Source organism: Atractosteus spatula, chromosome 27 (assembly GCF_055471065.1).
Source record: "Atractosteus spatula isolate fAtrSpa1 chromosome 27, fAtrSpa1.hap1, whole genome shotgun sequence".
In the NCBI taxonomy this organism is placed as follows: Eukaryota; Metazoa; Chordata; class Actinopteri; order Semionotiformes; family Lepisosteidae; genus Atractosteus; species Atractosteus spatula.
This window is the reverse complement of record NC_142732.1, coordinates 1276823-1291470: the sequence shown is the minus strand read 5'-3', so window position 1 is coordinate 1291470 and position 14648 is coordinate 1276823. Positions and strand designations below refer to the sequence as shown.

General features: G+C 49.8%; 1 protein-coding gene and 1 long non-coding RNA gene across 2 annotated transcripts; one reads left to right on the top strand and one right to left on the bottom strand.

Moving 5' to 3' along the window:
* The first annotated feature begins 1587 nt into the window (after nucleotides 1-1587).
* On the top strand, nucleotides 1588-14096 carry lrwd1 (leucine-rich repeats and WD repeat domain containing 1). The gene is made up of 15 exons (XM_088907293.1): nucleotides 1588-1896; nucleotides 2484-2718; nucleotides 3057-3176; nucleotides 3408-3554; nucleotides 4291-4401; nucleotides 4896-5213; nucleotides 5564-5681; nucleotides 6529-6638; nucleotides 7354-7561; nucleotides 8337-8409; nucleotides 9304-9444; nucleotides 9720-9823; nucleotides 10283-10444; nucleotides 11331-11440; nucleotides 12672-14096. The coding sequence occupies exons 1-15, from the start codon at nucleotides 1817-1819 to the stop codon at nucleotides 12813-12815; spliced, it is 2181 nt and encodes a 726-aa protein (XP_088763419.1). The 5' UTR covers nucleotides 1588-1816; the 3' UTR covers nucleotides 12816-14096.
* LOC148814116 (uncharacterized) lies at nucleotides 1850-14549 on the bottom strand. Its single transcript, XR_016086150.1, has 3 exons — nucleotides 14470-14549; nucleotides 9781-9859; nucleotides 1850-1987 (listed from the first exon to the last, which is right to left on the bottom strand). It is a non-coding gene; the product is annotated as an uncharacterized LOC148814116 (long non-coding RNA).
* Nucleotides 14550-14648: the final 99 nt, after the last annotated feature.

The following is a 14648-nucleotide window of genomic DNA, read 5'->3' as shown; positions in this document are numbered from 1 at the left end:
TGGAAAATTGTGCCCATCAACTGGGAGGGGTGACTCCCAGTCAGACACCACAAGCACTGAAGCCATGATCATCCACCATCAGTTCCTTTGGGTCAGTCATGTCATCCGGGTGTCAGACTCCCGGCTCTCGGAGAAGCTCAGCCAAGGCAATCGCTCCACAGGAGCCCAGAGGTGGTAAAAACAAAGCTGGAGAGGTGCAGTGTCAGTGTCAGCTGGTGCTGGTGACGGATCCAGAATGAACGAACACGTGGGAGTTTTGTTAGTGGAGAAAGGTGTATAGTTCAGGTGTAAGGTTGTATGGATTTTAAGTATTTAATGATATTAGTGGGTGTTGTAATTATTTTTAAGACACACTGGCTCACAGATGGAAACTGAAAGGAAGTAGTTTAAGAAAAATACTAAATGCTTCTTTACGTAAAGAGTTGTCTGTGTCTGGAACAGATCTCCCAGCAGAGTGGTTGAAGCCCAAACTCTGGCTTCTTCAGGATGCAGGACAAATTTACTGTTCACGACCTCGTTTGCAGCTTTTCTTACGTTTAAACATTTTGTCGTTATTGAATATAATTAGAAAGACCAGGAAAAGCAAATTAATTACCGTCAATATTATGAAATCAAACAGAAAAACAAAGCACTGCAAATTAGTTTGATAAAAAAGATACGATTCTTATTTCATTTTCCCCCTCGGGTTAAACCATGTGACCTCATGTACCGTCTTTGCCACACACAAAATGGCGGAACTACTGTGCTAAGTGTCGTCATCGGTCCGGGTCAAAGGTGAAAGTTTAATTTTCCCGGGAAACTTTTGCACGTTTACAGCTGGAAAGTAAGTTTATCACATTCCTGCAGTGCCTCTTGCCTTTTTTTAATTCGCTGCTTTAACCTTTGTAATCATCTAATCGTTCAACTGGTGTGTCTCTCATCCGGAATCTGACATTGCTAAACCAATCAATTAATCACTTTTCGAAAGTATGAGTGACTGAACCGTGTTTGGTGATGGAGTGGGCAGATGGTACTCATTGTGTATTTTTATTCTTGGAATTTAAATCGTCGCCGGTGCTTAGGAGTATTCATGAAGTGCTACTGGCGGAAGTTTTGAGATGCTTATTTTTCTGTATACACGCAAATTAATGTTTCACGTATAGCACATTTGCTTCAAAGAAATGGCTCTTTCAGTCTGTTCATAAAATCATGTGCTTATCAATTAACTGTAAAATGTATTAGATGTCTGACAATTTGATGAAGATAACTTTAATATCGCGAAGTTTCTCGCAGATGCAGTGGGGTTATATACAGTATGTTAATCAGGATGTGATTGAATGCGATCGCTCTCGCCATAGTCCTTTTGCGAGTTGCATCACAGCAGGGGCTAATATTTGGGGTTGATTGCGAAAAGCCGTAGTCGAAACGGCTAAGCGGTGCCTTTTGTAATTTAAAGTGAAGATAATGTCCCTGCATTCTTCTCATCGGGGGCGTGTTTCCTACAGCTTGGGCACCCGGCTTTTGAGATGCAAAGTTGATCTAGAGGTGTTCTTTTTTAAGCACCCTGCGTTAGGGCTGACTTCAACGACTTTCGCGAAAAAGAAAAATATGGTTTCACGCCCCTTTTTTAAAGCCTTTAATTTAAACCTGAAAACACCATTAAGAGCTCCCTCTGGCTCTTTTGTTATGAGATGATCCCTCGCTTTGTCCCCCCGTCTCTGGGGCCCCGGCCCCTAGTGGGCGTCACGCAGTGGCGCCCATAGGCGGAGGGGTGAGGACTCACACGGCCGTGCTGTCCGTGTCTGTGCAGACGACTGCGAGCTGTGCTGGACCGGCCATGTCGAAGATCACGGAGAAGCTCCTGCTGGAGAGGGGCTCCCCCAAATGCGCCAAGCTGGAGCAGGTCAGGAGGCTGAAGTAAGTGTCTGTGCAGGCCAGGTGTCTGTTTCCTCCCACTGCCAGGCAGTTTGGGCTGTTCCGGGGTTTTTTAAACCTGCAGGCCACAACGCTGTTTTGAGGGAAAACAAAAAAGTATTTATGCATATCACTACAGGTAGCACAACGCTATTTGTTTAGAACAAAACTAAAATAGGGTAATTTACTATAAGCTCACAGCCTTGAACTCCCCAACCTGTGGTCTGACCTGTGCAGGAGATTGTCGCTACGTTTTTACAGGATGATAATGTTTGATTCCATAAACAGTTTAATTGCTCCGTATGATTTGTTTTGCAACAGTGGGGAGATCAGTGCAGTTCCAGAGTAGCCCCACTCCTACCAGTTTATTGGTCATTTTCTGAATTGGTAAACACTTGAAAATTGTTTACATTTTTGTCTGATTGTGTCCAATAATTACTCCATTTGTTATTTAAAGATTTGTATAAGACGACTAAAAAAAGAGTCCTGAAGCCCAGTGAAGTGTTGCAGAAATGCTTTCAGACCCCACTGTGCGTATGGAGGTGTGGAAGTGTGTGTTCCTGGGCCTGACTCTCTGCTCGTCCCCACAGCCTTTCCGGGCTGGATCTGCGCAGTGCGGACCTGCCCCTGCCTCTGCTGTCTCGGCTGCGCAGCCTGGAGAAGCTGGACCTCTCCAGGAACCGTCTGCAGGAGCTGCCCGCCGGTCTGCAGCTGCCCCGCCTGCGCTCCCTCGACTGCTCCGACAATGAGATGGAGGACGTGCTGTCACTGCAGTCTCTCACTGCCCTGGAAGAGCTGAGGCTGGAGGGAAACCTGTACCTCACTGTAAGGCTCCAGCGCGGTCATGGTCACACACAGACACATGCTCATACAAACCCGTTAAACAGCACTGCTTCTGCCTTACCCTGCGACTAATCTAAATCTCATTTTTCAGTTAAATCTGAATCAGTAAAACATACTTTTTTATGCAGTATATTTCAGGAAAAGCAGGTAATGTAAATGTTGTATGTTTTAAAACTATCTCCATTGCAAATGGGGGGGAAAAAAAGCACAACAATAATAGATAAATGTCTGCAAAGTTAATAGGCTTTTACACACCTCGGTGTATGGCCACGTCTGGATGTGAAAGCAAATTACCAGAGCCTGCTGTGTGTTTGTCTCAGGTCAGCGACAATTACAAACTGATGTTCCTGCTGCCCAAACTGCGCATGTTCAACGGCAAGGACGTTGCTTCGTCCGCCAATCACCTGCGCCATGTCAACAGCGCGAATCTTCGGAAAAGGGTAAGCGTCTGCCTGTGTGTTCGTCGGGCCTCTGCCCAGCGTCTCGAAGCGCAGCGGGGGAGTCTGAAATCAGCTCTTGGGGGGGGAGGGTGTTGAGCAGTGTTAAATCCTTACAGGTTCCTGCACATCATACATGGATTCCTGGACGTTTCTGAAGGGCCGTTTACAAGAATCGATCAGTTTGTGTGTTTGTCTGTGGAAAAGGTGTCTCAGGTCTTCTCCTCGCCTCAGGTGGAGGCACTGTGGGAGAGCAGCTTCCGGCTGCCGGAGCCCCCCACAGCCGAGAGGCTCCAGGCCCTGGAGAAGGAGTTTGTGAAGGCAGCCCGCTCGCAGATCAAATACGGCCCCAGCTCCCTCAGCGACTACACCACGTGGCGGGTGAGTGGCTTGCATTTGGCAATGGCTTGGGTTTCCTGCCTTTTGTGAGCTCTAGCTCTGAGGGCGTAGAAGAGATCTTGGAGATGCTGTGCAGTAAAACTACTGGGAATACTTTCGCTCTTAAGAGATGATGGTGACCTTGCCAGATGTGAGGAGCTCAGGAAGGCTGGGCTGAAATGGGAGACCTCTAAGGTAAAGCAGACTGATGTTCTAAGTGGTGCTGGTGGAGGACAAGTGGTTGACGCACTTCCTTCTGGAATAGAAATTCCCAGTCCAGTGCCCCAGTATGGAGACTGGGAACACCGGTCTTGAAAACCACAAGATCCCATGGCAAACTTTAAAAACTTTAAAGATCCCACGGCACTGTTCAAAAGAGCAAGAAACTTACAGGTGTGTAATTTGTTTGTTTTGTCCCCTCGCTCGTATGGCCAAATTCTGTTTTTTAGAAGCTAGCTAAAATCCACCCTGGGCCTGAAACATCCAACTTGAAAAACTTGAAAAATCAGGTCTTCCCTAAAGATCTGCCTTAATTCAAGTGGCAGTTTCTCCCTCCTCCCCTGGACCTGGCTGCTGGTGCAGAGCAGCTGCTGTGTGTCACCCGGGTGTGTTGACTTCTAAGAGAAAGGAGCTTTGGGATCGAGAGTTGGGCAAATGCAGTTACTCACAGCCAGGGGGTCCTGGGGGTTCATTCGCATCCGGATTTCTCAGTCCTCGCCTTGCCTGCTGTGTCTTCCAGCTGGAGATGATTGCTAAAGAGCTGCTGCAGACGCTGGCACAGGGGGACAAGGAGGAGGGAACCGAGAAAAAGCAGGCCGAGCCAGACGCCGCAGAAGACAACACAGACGCTGTAAGAGTCTGCATGAATATTCATGGCAGTAAAGTATTGTTTTATGCAGTACTTCTAACAGAGCAATTTGCCCATCCATCCTTTTATAACCACTGATTCCCAATCAGCAGAGCCTCCCAGCAAGCAAGGGGTGAAAGACAGGACACACACACACACACACACACACACACCAGGGCCAATTCTCCCAGAATAGGCATGGCTTTAGACTGTGGGAGGAAACTGGAGCACCCAGAGAGAACCCACACAGACCTGGGAAGAACATGCAAACTCCACACAGATAGCACCTCAGGTCTGGAATTGAACCCAGAGCCCCAGCACTGCGCAGCAGCAATGCTGACAACAGCGGCACTGTGCTTCCTTTTGTTCATCTGGAAGAATGGTCTTTAAGGCTGTAAACGCAAGAGAGAACTTCAGAGGGTTCCGTTATTTTGGGATGACTCTTCTTTTAGGGTCTTGAAAATTGAACCCGTGTCCCATTGTGTGTTTGATCAAAGGGCCCCCGCACCCCTGCGAAGAGGAAGGGTGCTGCCTCCAGTCCCAGCGAGGGGGCCCTTAAAAAACAGCGACAGGCTGATCGCGCCCCCCCCAAAGCCAGCCCCCAAAAACCATCCCACTTGCAGACGGAGCCGGGCCGGGCCAAGAGGACGATGGAGAGTCCCGGGAAAGAGTCGCTTTCGGGAAGTCCGCGGAAGAGCCTTCGTACCGCCAGCCAAAAACTCGCGGCACATCCTGGGACCCCTACCAAAGCTCCCACAAACCCCCAGCTAGCGGAGAGCGAGAAAAGGACACCCCGAAAAAGCACAAACTCCAAGGTGAGTCTTTGGTCTTTTGTGCCTGCTGTCACTGTTGCTTGTTCAGAGTGGCCATTACTCCGGTCCCCTTACCTCCCACTGCTAGACAGAGTGGGGATGATGTAAGACTCCCATTGCACATCTGTCCGCTCCATTTCAGGTTTTGCAAGCTCTTATACAAACTGTAGCAGTCAGTTTCAGAAATAAGGAAACACAAATTCCTGTTTGTCTTAAGTAAATTTTATACCCTATACTTGTGCTATTTATTTGTAAAGTTCCAAAAGTTGCACTTAGAACCTGAATAATTGACTTCAGATTGACTTTTCCTTCTCTCTGTCCTTGTGCCACCCATCACTTGGTATCTTTCCCAGAAGCCCATGTGTCTGGAGCCCCTGCATGTCCTCCAGTGTCACAGCAAGCAGGACAGCCCTGAGGACTTCAGCACCCAGCTGTGGGCCTGTGCCTTTGAGCCCAGTGTGGACAGTGGGGGTAAGTGTGTGGGGTGGAGGAACTGTAAATTGCAGATTATTCCAAAAAGTCACTGGTAACCTGTAGGGGGGTGTGAGCAGTGGGGTAATTTGAGGAAGAATGTAAACAGGTGATGAGCTAAGAGGAGGCATCAAGCTGATCTTTTCAGACTTTTTCAGACTCATTTATTATTGATTAGTGGAATGGCCAGTGATGGGTGGGACACGGAAACAGGAAGTTTGCTAGTGTACATTGAAGATGTTTGCACAGTGTCCGACATTGGCATCCAGTTTGGTTATCTTGAAACGGCTTTAATTGGGGAGTGCAGGTCAATTGCAGTTTGACTGAGGCGTTGTCGAAGCCTGATTCCTGTCACTAACTGGCATACAGTTATTAGAGCTCCTGGAGGTAAGGTCAGGATTGGTTGGCCAATGCTTCCTGATTCCTGACATGATTCCTGTAGCCTCCTGGGCACTTGTAGGCTTGTGGTGACATCAGAGAGAGTCCTGCCATTCCTCCAGTCAGTGCTAACTCTCCTGTTGGACGCTGTGGAGCTCAGGGCGTGTTAAAATGTCTCAATGAGTGGGCAGGTAAGAGGCAGTTACCTTCGTTGATCACTCTTTGCGGTATGGGAGCCAGTTCCATCCACCTTGAAGTAAAACACAATTGTTACAGGCAAAAAAAGGCCAACAGAAATGAAAGATTTGCTGAAAGTAATACATCTGCAGTAAGCCGAGAGCTTTTTTGAACCTTCCTTGAAGAAAGGAGCTTGTGAGAGCATGGCGGCTGTGCAGAGCTCCCAGTTTGTGTTGTGACTTGCCAGTGCTTCATGTCAAGAAGTGTCCTCTCTGCTGCCTGCCTCTCGCAGAATCCGGCCAGCGGACGTCCCGCACCGTGGCCACCTGCGGGGGCGAGTCGGTGTGCCTGATCGACTGCGAGACGGGGCGGGTGCTCAAGAAGTACAAAGTCCCGGGAGAGGTGAGTCCTTCGCCGACGGCTGACCGTGTCCCTTCCGCCGCGCTCCCTGCTGAAGAGACTGCAGAGCTCTGCCCTAGAGACCCCTCCCCGTCCGAGTCCCGCCCTGTGCACTAGGCAGGCATGGGGGGGGATCCAGCATGGGGACAGAGGCAGCAAGCCGGGTGCTGGACTGGCCAAGGTGCAGGGCCACTGTTGCTCACTAGAGGCCAGTAGAGTCTGTTTTCTAAGAGAAGTTCTAAGTTCTACACAGAGAGGATCCAGTGAACACTGTCGGTAGGGCAGTGCAGTAGCTAGCATTGGGGTCCTGGGTTCGGTTCCGGGGTGCTTTCTGTGGGGAGTCTGTATTTTCTCCTTGTGTTTGTGTGGGTTTCCTTCCATAGTCCAAAGTCAAAAACATACTCTTAGCTTAATTGGCTTCTGGGAAAACTTACCCTGGTGTGTCTTTGTGTCTGTGTCTGTGCCCTGGGGAGGACTAGCGTCCCACCCAGGGTGTATCCTGCCTGACGCCTGTTGCTTGCTGGGACAGGCTCCAGCTCCCGGACAGCCCTGTATTGGAAGAAGTGGTCAGGAAATGGATGGCTGGAGACTGGTCATTATCCAGATAGCTCTGTGAAAGCAAAGGCATAAAATGAAAGTATTTGTGCTCATTCTGTTCCCGTGTCTGCTGTCTCTCCTCTCCCACCTCCTCTCTTTTGTCCCGCCTCTGCTCTCCCAGGAGTTCTTCTGCCTGGCGTGGTCCAGCGTGCCCATGTCCCGTGCCGGAGGGGGGGTGCGGCCGTGCGGCGTGTTGGCGGTGGGGGGCCGGAGGGGGGTTGTGAAGCTGATCCACGCCCGGGCCAACTGCGCCTACGGGGAGTTCCGCGCCAGCCGCCGCGCCCTGTCCGCCCTGCGGTTCTGCCCCCACCAGGGCAGCTTCCTGTTTAGTGAGTACCCGCCGCACGAGCCCCGGCCAGGCGCTCTGCTGGCACAGCGAGACACTGTGAGAACATCGAAGCATCTTCCATATTTCAGAGTGTTGGTCCCATTGCTCCTTATTATGGATTGTGACATTGCGGAGAAAAAACTTCGCCTCTGGAGTCTCTGCTAGATGCCAACAGAGCCTTACCACTGGCCCAAAGCCTTCATATAAAAAGAGTCTACGACGGAGCCACTTCACACCGGCTCTATTCTGTCAGAGATATTAGACCCGAGGCCAGTGAAAAGAGCAGAGCTAAAACCCACACACTGGCACAGGAATTATCATTCCCACTGCTGCTTGTTTCAGAATACTGTTCCCTTTCCTTCTTTGTCCATCTTTCAGTCAGCTTTGTTTGTTTTTGGTATCTGTTAACTCAGGAGAGCCCTCATTCTGTTGTACAGCACAGAACATGCGTGCAGATTCAGGGCCGTGCATCTCTGACATTGATTCAGGGGACCAACGGCATCATTTCCAAACATTTCCTCTGCGATAACTCTTTATGCGTATTTTTGAGTACTGAGAAAAAGGTTTGTCCTCCAAAAGCAGAAAAGAAAATCCATTTGGTTTATGTGCTTATTAAAGAAAACTCTTATCCCTGTGGATTTGCGCTGTGACTGATGTTGATGAGTGAAGATGGCAAAATTATGTTAACTGTTTATCTAACCGTGAGGACGTGGAGCTGAATACCAGAGTTGCACAGCTCTAAAAATGACACCTTTCCAACGATTGCTTGCTCGCAGCGGGAGCGTATGACAACAGGATCGTGCTGTGGGACATCGGTGGAGTGGACAGCGACTACAACTTCAAAGTCAGGTAAAGAAGAGGGTCAGAGGGCCTGGATTGTATAGCGAGGTGTGGGCTTTCTGCCTAATGGCATCAGTGCTCAGTAATGCAGAATAAGTATGAATTCTCTGGCGTCTGTGATGAGGAGAGTGCTGCCAGTCTGAAGTGTTCCGTCATTGAGAATGTTTCTTACCCATCTAAAACCAGACTCCAGAAAGCAACAAGGACACCAGAAGGTAAAACACGGAGTGAGTAGTCACAATAAAAAACAGAATAAGGAAAGGAACAGATAATCACAGGTCTCTGTGGATATTCGAAGACCTGAGGAAAGTGTGGCCATGTGGGAGAAGCAGAGGCAGTAGCAGCATGGATCATTTCTATTGATGTATCCTCTCAGTGCAGATCCTCATGTGTGAGAATATGAGGGGAAAGAGGGCACGACAGGCTGTTCTGTTCGTGTTGTGCCTTCATGACATCAGCAGTTGTGCCTCACAGTGTGTAGTACAGTGTGTATTATTGCATTGTCCCTTCCTGCAAAAGAATAGTAGCTTCATCCTTTGGGAATACCAGGGTTGTTATCAAAGTGTTTTTACAGTAAGTACTCGCATTCACTGAATGGACTGTGGCTTCTGGAGTATGCTTGGAGCTTTGATTTTTTTTTGTGCTGTGTTCATGCTCCCTTGACCTGAAACTGTACATATGTTGATTGTGCTGTGGTAGGACCTTTTTAAAAGAACGGCCAGAAGAACGCAAATAGTAATGATCTTGACAGGTGCTGGTCTCGCAGGTACCCCAGGAGAAGCTTTACCGACGTCTTGGACCAGACTGGACTCTGATGTTTCAGGTTATCGTGTTGTGTCCACACTGCTGGCCAGCTTTAGAAGCTGTGTGTGTTCATCGCCTTGCTCCTTTGTTTCTCTGCAGCCAGTTACTGACGCTGGACGCCAACACCATTCCCCTCCACCTGAATATGCCCCCCTCCTCACCAGAGCGCCACCTGCTGGCTGCCTGCGACCAGGGCCTGCACTGCTTTGACATCCAGCTCAGCAAGAGCCAGCTGAAGAGGTGAGCAAGCGCCGTCAGGATTGTCAAACCGACTGCAGACCAAGAGTTTTGAAATGCGTTGGGTCTGACCTGATCCGAAGAGATCGGCCTGAGTGTTGCAAATTATACCTGTGTGAGCTGACTGCTGGGCTCCTGCTGGGATTGGGCAGCAAGGATGTACAGTGAAAAATCTCCTACACAGCACATTAGTTTGCGTGAGGGGTTGGAGAAGCCTGGTTGAGTACCTGATCTCAGAATGCAGTGCACGACCCTTTCACTCTCCGTCTCTCTGACAGGTCCAGTGAGTTTGAGATCCTGTTCCCCGTGTATGCAAAGGAAGACAAGGAAAATAATTACCGCACCATTGACGGGATGGCGTTCCTCAGCGATGACGTCGTAGGTGTGTCCTGCTTCTTTTCTGCATTTCCATACAACCCTGAGGTGGAGAGAGAGAGAGAGAGCCCTGTGCCACTGTGTCAGTGGGAAAAAACTTTGTTGTGCTCAGTGATAACTTTCTCTAAATAGTTCCCTTAATTGATTTTCTTCTTTTAGGATGCAAATAGCACTTTTTTAACTATAGTTCTGTATAGGATGACTTGTTTCCACAGAATCTTTCACAGGGCCCTTGTCGAGAGTCTTTTTATAAGCACAGACCCACAGAGCCAGTACCGTTGTAATGTTGGTGTGCGGAATCGCCTTCCCCAGAGTTTGTTTGATGTTAAGGAGCTATGCAAAGTCTGGCTGCTTGTCTGGCAGGACCAATTCATGAGAGAGTCAGTGTTGTGAGGAAATGTAGCATTTGATTTCGTCCTACGAAGAAGCTGAGCTGTGCCTCCTGTGTCCCGTCCTTTTGCGCCAGTCTCCAAGAGTCACATGCAGGGCTCCATCTACGTGTGGAGCTGGAGCAAGACCCTCGCCTCGCGGTCCGGCAGGAGCAGGAAGGAGGTGCATGCTGTCCTGCTGGCCGAGCTGCAGTGGTCCGGCACTGACCTGCCGTACCTGTCCCTCAGCACCTGCCCAGGTGAGTGCGCACACACCACCAACTGCCCTGAGGAGTGCTGGGTTTTCACCAATGAGAAGGAGGCCGAAGAACTTAGTCCTCTTATGTTGTTGAATCACTAAAAACCCAGGAAGTCTAATTGGTTGAAATTACTGTTGCCTTCTTTTATTATCTTAGTCACGGTCCCCAATTTCTCTGCTTCATGTTTTCTAGACCTCTTTGATTGAGCTATTGATTTATTTAAGACTCGGTCCTGGTTTTACAGAGTTCCAGTCCAGCAGATATCGTAGGTAACCAATCATTAGTTTTTAAACATCTGGAAAGATCTGATGAATTAATAAGGTGGTGTGTTCGTTTGGTGATTTGTCAGCACAAATACATGTGCATATTTATAGGCTAGAAATACTGCCCAAGTGTGCTTGTGCTGAGATGCTCCATTGCACCACTGGGTGAAAAGCCCCTCAGTAAAGTTACTGGCTAAAATATACCTGAAAACAAGGGCCGACTTCATTTTAGCCATCTTCTCTAGCCTGCATGCTGCCACTTTGTGTTTACTTAACCATGTGGCCTTTAACTGACACATTCCCGTAACTCCTGCATCAGCTGGACTTTGCAGAGATTAGACTTTGGCCAGACCAGCCACCTCAGCTGTAGCTGAAAATTATGCCCACGGAGAACCTTCTCAACCAGAGCCCCAGAGGTTTGGGGACACCTGATCACTTTCTAACAGCGCAGCTCCCTGGAATATTGACAGGGCTGCACTTGTAGTTTCTGCCTTGTTTTCTTCCTGTTCTATTCACCTTCCGGCTGGTCTGTTTTCGACTGTCCCGCTGTGGAGGTTGATCTGGGACTGCTGTGTGTCTGGGGAGTCTTCCTCCATGCCTGAGCTGTGTGTGCCTGTCCGCAGGTGAGGGGTACGTGGTGTGTGGGGACGAGAAGGGGGGTCTGTGGACGTACCACCTCGAAGACCAACTAGAGAGCAGAGCTAAAGCTGGGAAACTCCTCTCCCCGACTCAGGTGAGAGTCATCGCAGACCGTCACAATTCCAGCCTGAACACACTCGGTCGGCCTTCCTTTGCCCTGTGCCTGTGTGTGTGCCTTGCAGTGGGCTGGTGTCCCACCAGGGCGTTCCCTGCCCTGTGCCTGTGTGTGTGCCTTGCAGTGGGCTGGTGTCCCACCAGGGCGTTCCCTGCCCTGTGCCTGTTGCCGGCTAGGTTAGGCTCTGGCTCCTCTGCGGCCCTGAATTGGAAGAAGCTGTTAGGAAAGGGATGGGTGGAGGCAGACAAGTTACTTGGCGACAGCTGGGCAGTAGCCACCCTGTCATCGTACCCGGTTTCTCTCCTGGTCCGAATGTTCTGGCCCACGCGCACACGTCAGCTTCCACTAAATCAGCCTTTCACTAAAGCCACCCTGAGCCAGCCAAGGTAAATACCTTCTCATCCCTTGTTGTAAGTGGTCAATTGGATCAGCTAATGAGCAAGTCAGATGAGCTCAGGTCTGGGATCAGATATACCAGGAGCCCCAGTGTGGGGGGTGATGTTGTTTGTGTGAATAAGCACTGACCACTGTGGAACTCAATTCTCATAATCGGGGCTCGGAGCCCATCATAGACCCCCAAGAATTAGAGATTTAACAATTAGGAGGTAAACTTTTCATGAGCACTAAATGGGGGTACTATTTCCTCCTTATACCCTGTGTTTAATTTAAGAAAACAAACTCCCAGTGTGGGACAGCACAGGGGCGCAGTGATTAGCATTGCATTCTCGCAACGCTGGGTCCCTGGATTCACTTCTCGGGGTGCTGTCGGTGTGGAGTTTGTATGTTCTCCCCGTGCTGCTGTGGGTTTCCTCAGACAGTCCACAGACATGCTAGTAGTGTGTCTGTGTCAGTGTGTGTCCTGCGATGGACTGGTGTCCTGTCCACGGTGTACCCCGCCTTGCGCCCATTGCTAGCCAGACAGGCTTCGGCTCCCCCGTGACCCTGCATGGATTAAGCTGTTAGAAAAGGGAAGAATGGGATAATCCCGGTATGAGGTTTCCGTGAGTGAATATGCAGTCCCTTACAGCACCAGGATCATCACCCCCAGCCCGGGGAGGTCCAGCCTGTCCAGTGTCTCCCCAGGATGTCCGTGTGCCACCTCCTCATGTGGGGGGCATCGCTCCTCTGACATTTCATTTGTTATTTTTTTTGTGTTCGTGGCGCTTGCCTAGTGAGGACAAAAACGCCAGCTGTCTCCTTGTCGTGCCAGGTGCTGGAGTGGCCGGCCCCTGTCCGGAAGGGTCACGGCCCCGTGCGGGGGCCCTCGGTTAACAGTGTGGCCCTGGACTCCGAGCTGCGATACCTGGTGGCCCTGACGGACAAGAACATGGCGGTGATATGGAAGAGGGTCTGAGCGAGAGCGGCCTCCTTGCATCCGGGAGTGTTCTCGGTTCCTAGCTTCCTCGTTCCACTCGTCTTCCTCCGCCTTTCCTAAGAGCCCTCTCTTTTTCCCCCCGGCTCCGAGTCTTTCCCTCTGTGTCCTGTCTCCGTTTCCTGACGCCCCGGGCCAGCTGGCGCTGGGAGCCCTTTCCCCTGAATCAAGCTGCCTTTGCGCCACGTTCCCTTGTCGTCTGGAGGTGTGGGAAAACTTGCGGTGTAGAGAGAAAGGATTTCCAGATCGGCAGGACCTGTGAGCCTTCGCTGTCTCCAGGTGAATTAGAACCTTGTGGAAAAAGTCCTACAGAGCTTTTCTGGATTCATATTGTTCTGGGAAGGAGCCCAGAGTCCTGCTTCATGAGCTCCTCTCCCCAGCAGCAGTCCGGAAGAGCGGCTGTATCTGCTAACATCCCCATTGATCCAGTCATAACCTTCATTGGAGCAGTTTAACAGCTTTTCCCTGGTCTTAAGGTGCCCAGTGTCTGAAAGGTTTATAAAGCCCAGTGGACACACAACTTTTCCAGGACTGGGATCGGGAGCCTCTGTTCTACAAGGTTAAGAACCCGGCAGACTCTCCACCTTGGCTGCTGTGGTCTCTGAGGGCTGCTTTAGGACTCTGAGGTCTGGATGCACATCTTTACGCTAAGGGTGGTGAGGGTCTGGAACAAGCTACCCAGGCATGCAGGCATGGGGTGGGTAGCCTGACAAACTACAGGTTACAGCAGGATTTAATCCTGGAATCGGTTAGCTGATAGCACCCAAAGGAGTAAAGCAGAAAGCAAAGTGCCATCTCTTTTTTTTTACATTCTTTAAAGGAGACTATGCTAATAGTTCTCAATTAGGAAATCATTAGTGTACCAAATTTCTACTGTTTTTTTTAACATGCTCACCTGTATTTTTAATAGTTGTAAGAGATTCATGCTCAGGAAATGCAGGAAATTGTGATTATTTGAAAAATGCATCTGGCTGCTCTTCTCTTGACTGATTACCAGAGGAGCAGAGTCCCAAACTGCAGACAACAGCATGCATGAGGGAGTGTTTTGTACAATTTTAACGTAACCCCCTCTGATTAATATTCTACACTGTAACACTGCCTTTTAATTTTTCACATTGTGTAGAACATGTAAATGGTTTGTGTCAACAAGTGTCTTGTGTGTTGCTCCTACGAGCTCAGTGTTTCAAATCATATCCTTGTAGCTTTGTTTTTGCTACCTGCCTGTAACGCTCTGCATTTGTCTACATTAAAAGACTTTAGAATTTTAAATAATTTCGAGTTTCTTTTAAAGCTTCTACTCTATTATCTAATCCTCCAATTTTGATATAATCAAATTTGTTTTACTAGTGCAGGATGTAGAGCACTGATACAATCTTGAAGGAGCAGTGAGCCTGATCCAGGCTCATGTGGTTCTTCACTAGTGACAAAACTCTTGTCCAGCTGTAATCCTGAAGGGCTACTGCAGCTGCAGATCAGCTACTCGCTAATATCCCTGTCCCAGTATCTCCACATACCGTGGAGCCCAGTCCCGCACCTGTTGCTTTCCGAGATGGGGCTTCTGCTCCCCAGCCACCCTGAGTTGCATGAAGCGGTTAGAAGATGGATGGAGAGTGTAGGCTCAATGTGCGTTTCTTACCAATCCCGACGCCGTGGTGCTGTGGCAGTCAGTCTGTCTGGGGCGCAGGGGCCGTCAAGTTCAGCTCAATCCAGTTGCCGTGGCCGCCCAACCGCGCCGGCCTGTGTGATATTGCGAGCGAGAAGGCGCTGGGGAAGCGGGGTGTGGCGGCGCCGGTCTCGCCCCACCTCCCGGCCGAG

Bases quoted from the DNA above. Each gene is read 5' to 3' on its own strand.
- lrwd1 (XM_088907293.1), top strand. From the start codon at position 1,817: ATGTCGAAGATCACGGAGAAGCTCCTGCTGGAGAGGGGCTCCCCCAAA. The intron at 1,897-2,483 runs GTAAGTGTCTGT...TCGTCCCCACAG, and splicing joins GAGCAGGTCAGGAGGCTGAA to CCTTTCCGGGCTGGATCTGC. The intron at 9,445-9,719 runs GTGAGCAAGCGC...TCTCTCTGACAG, and splicing joins AGCAAGAGCCAGCTGAAGAG to GTCCAGTGAGTTTGAGATCC.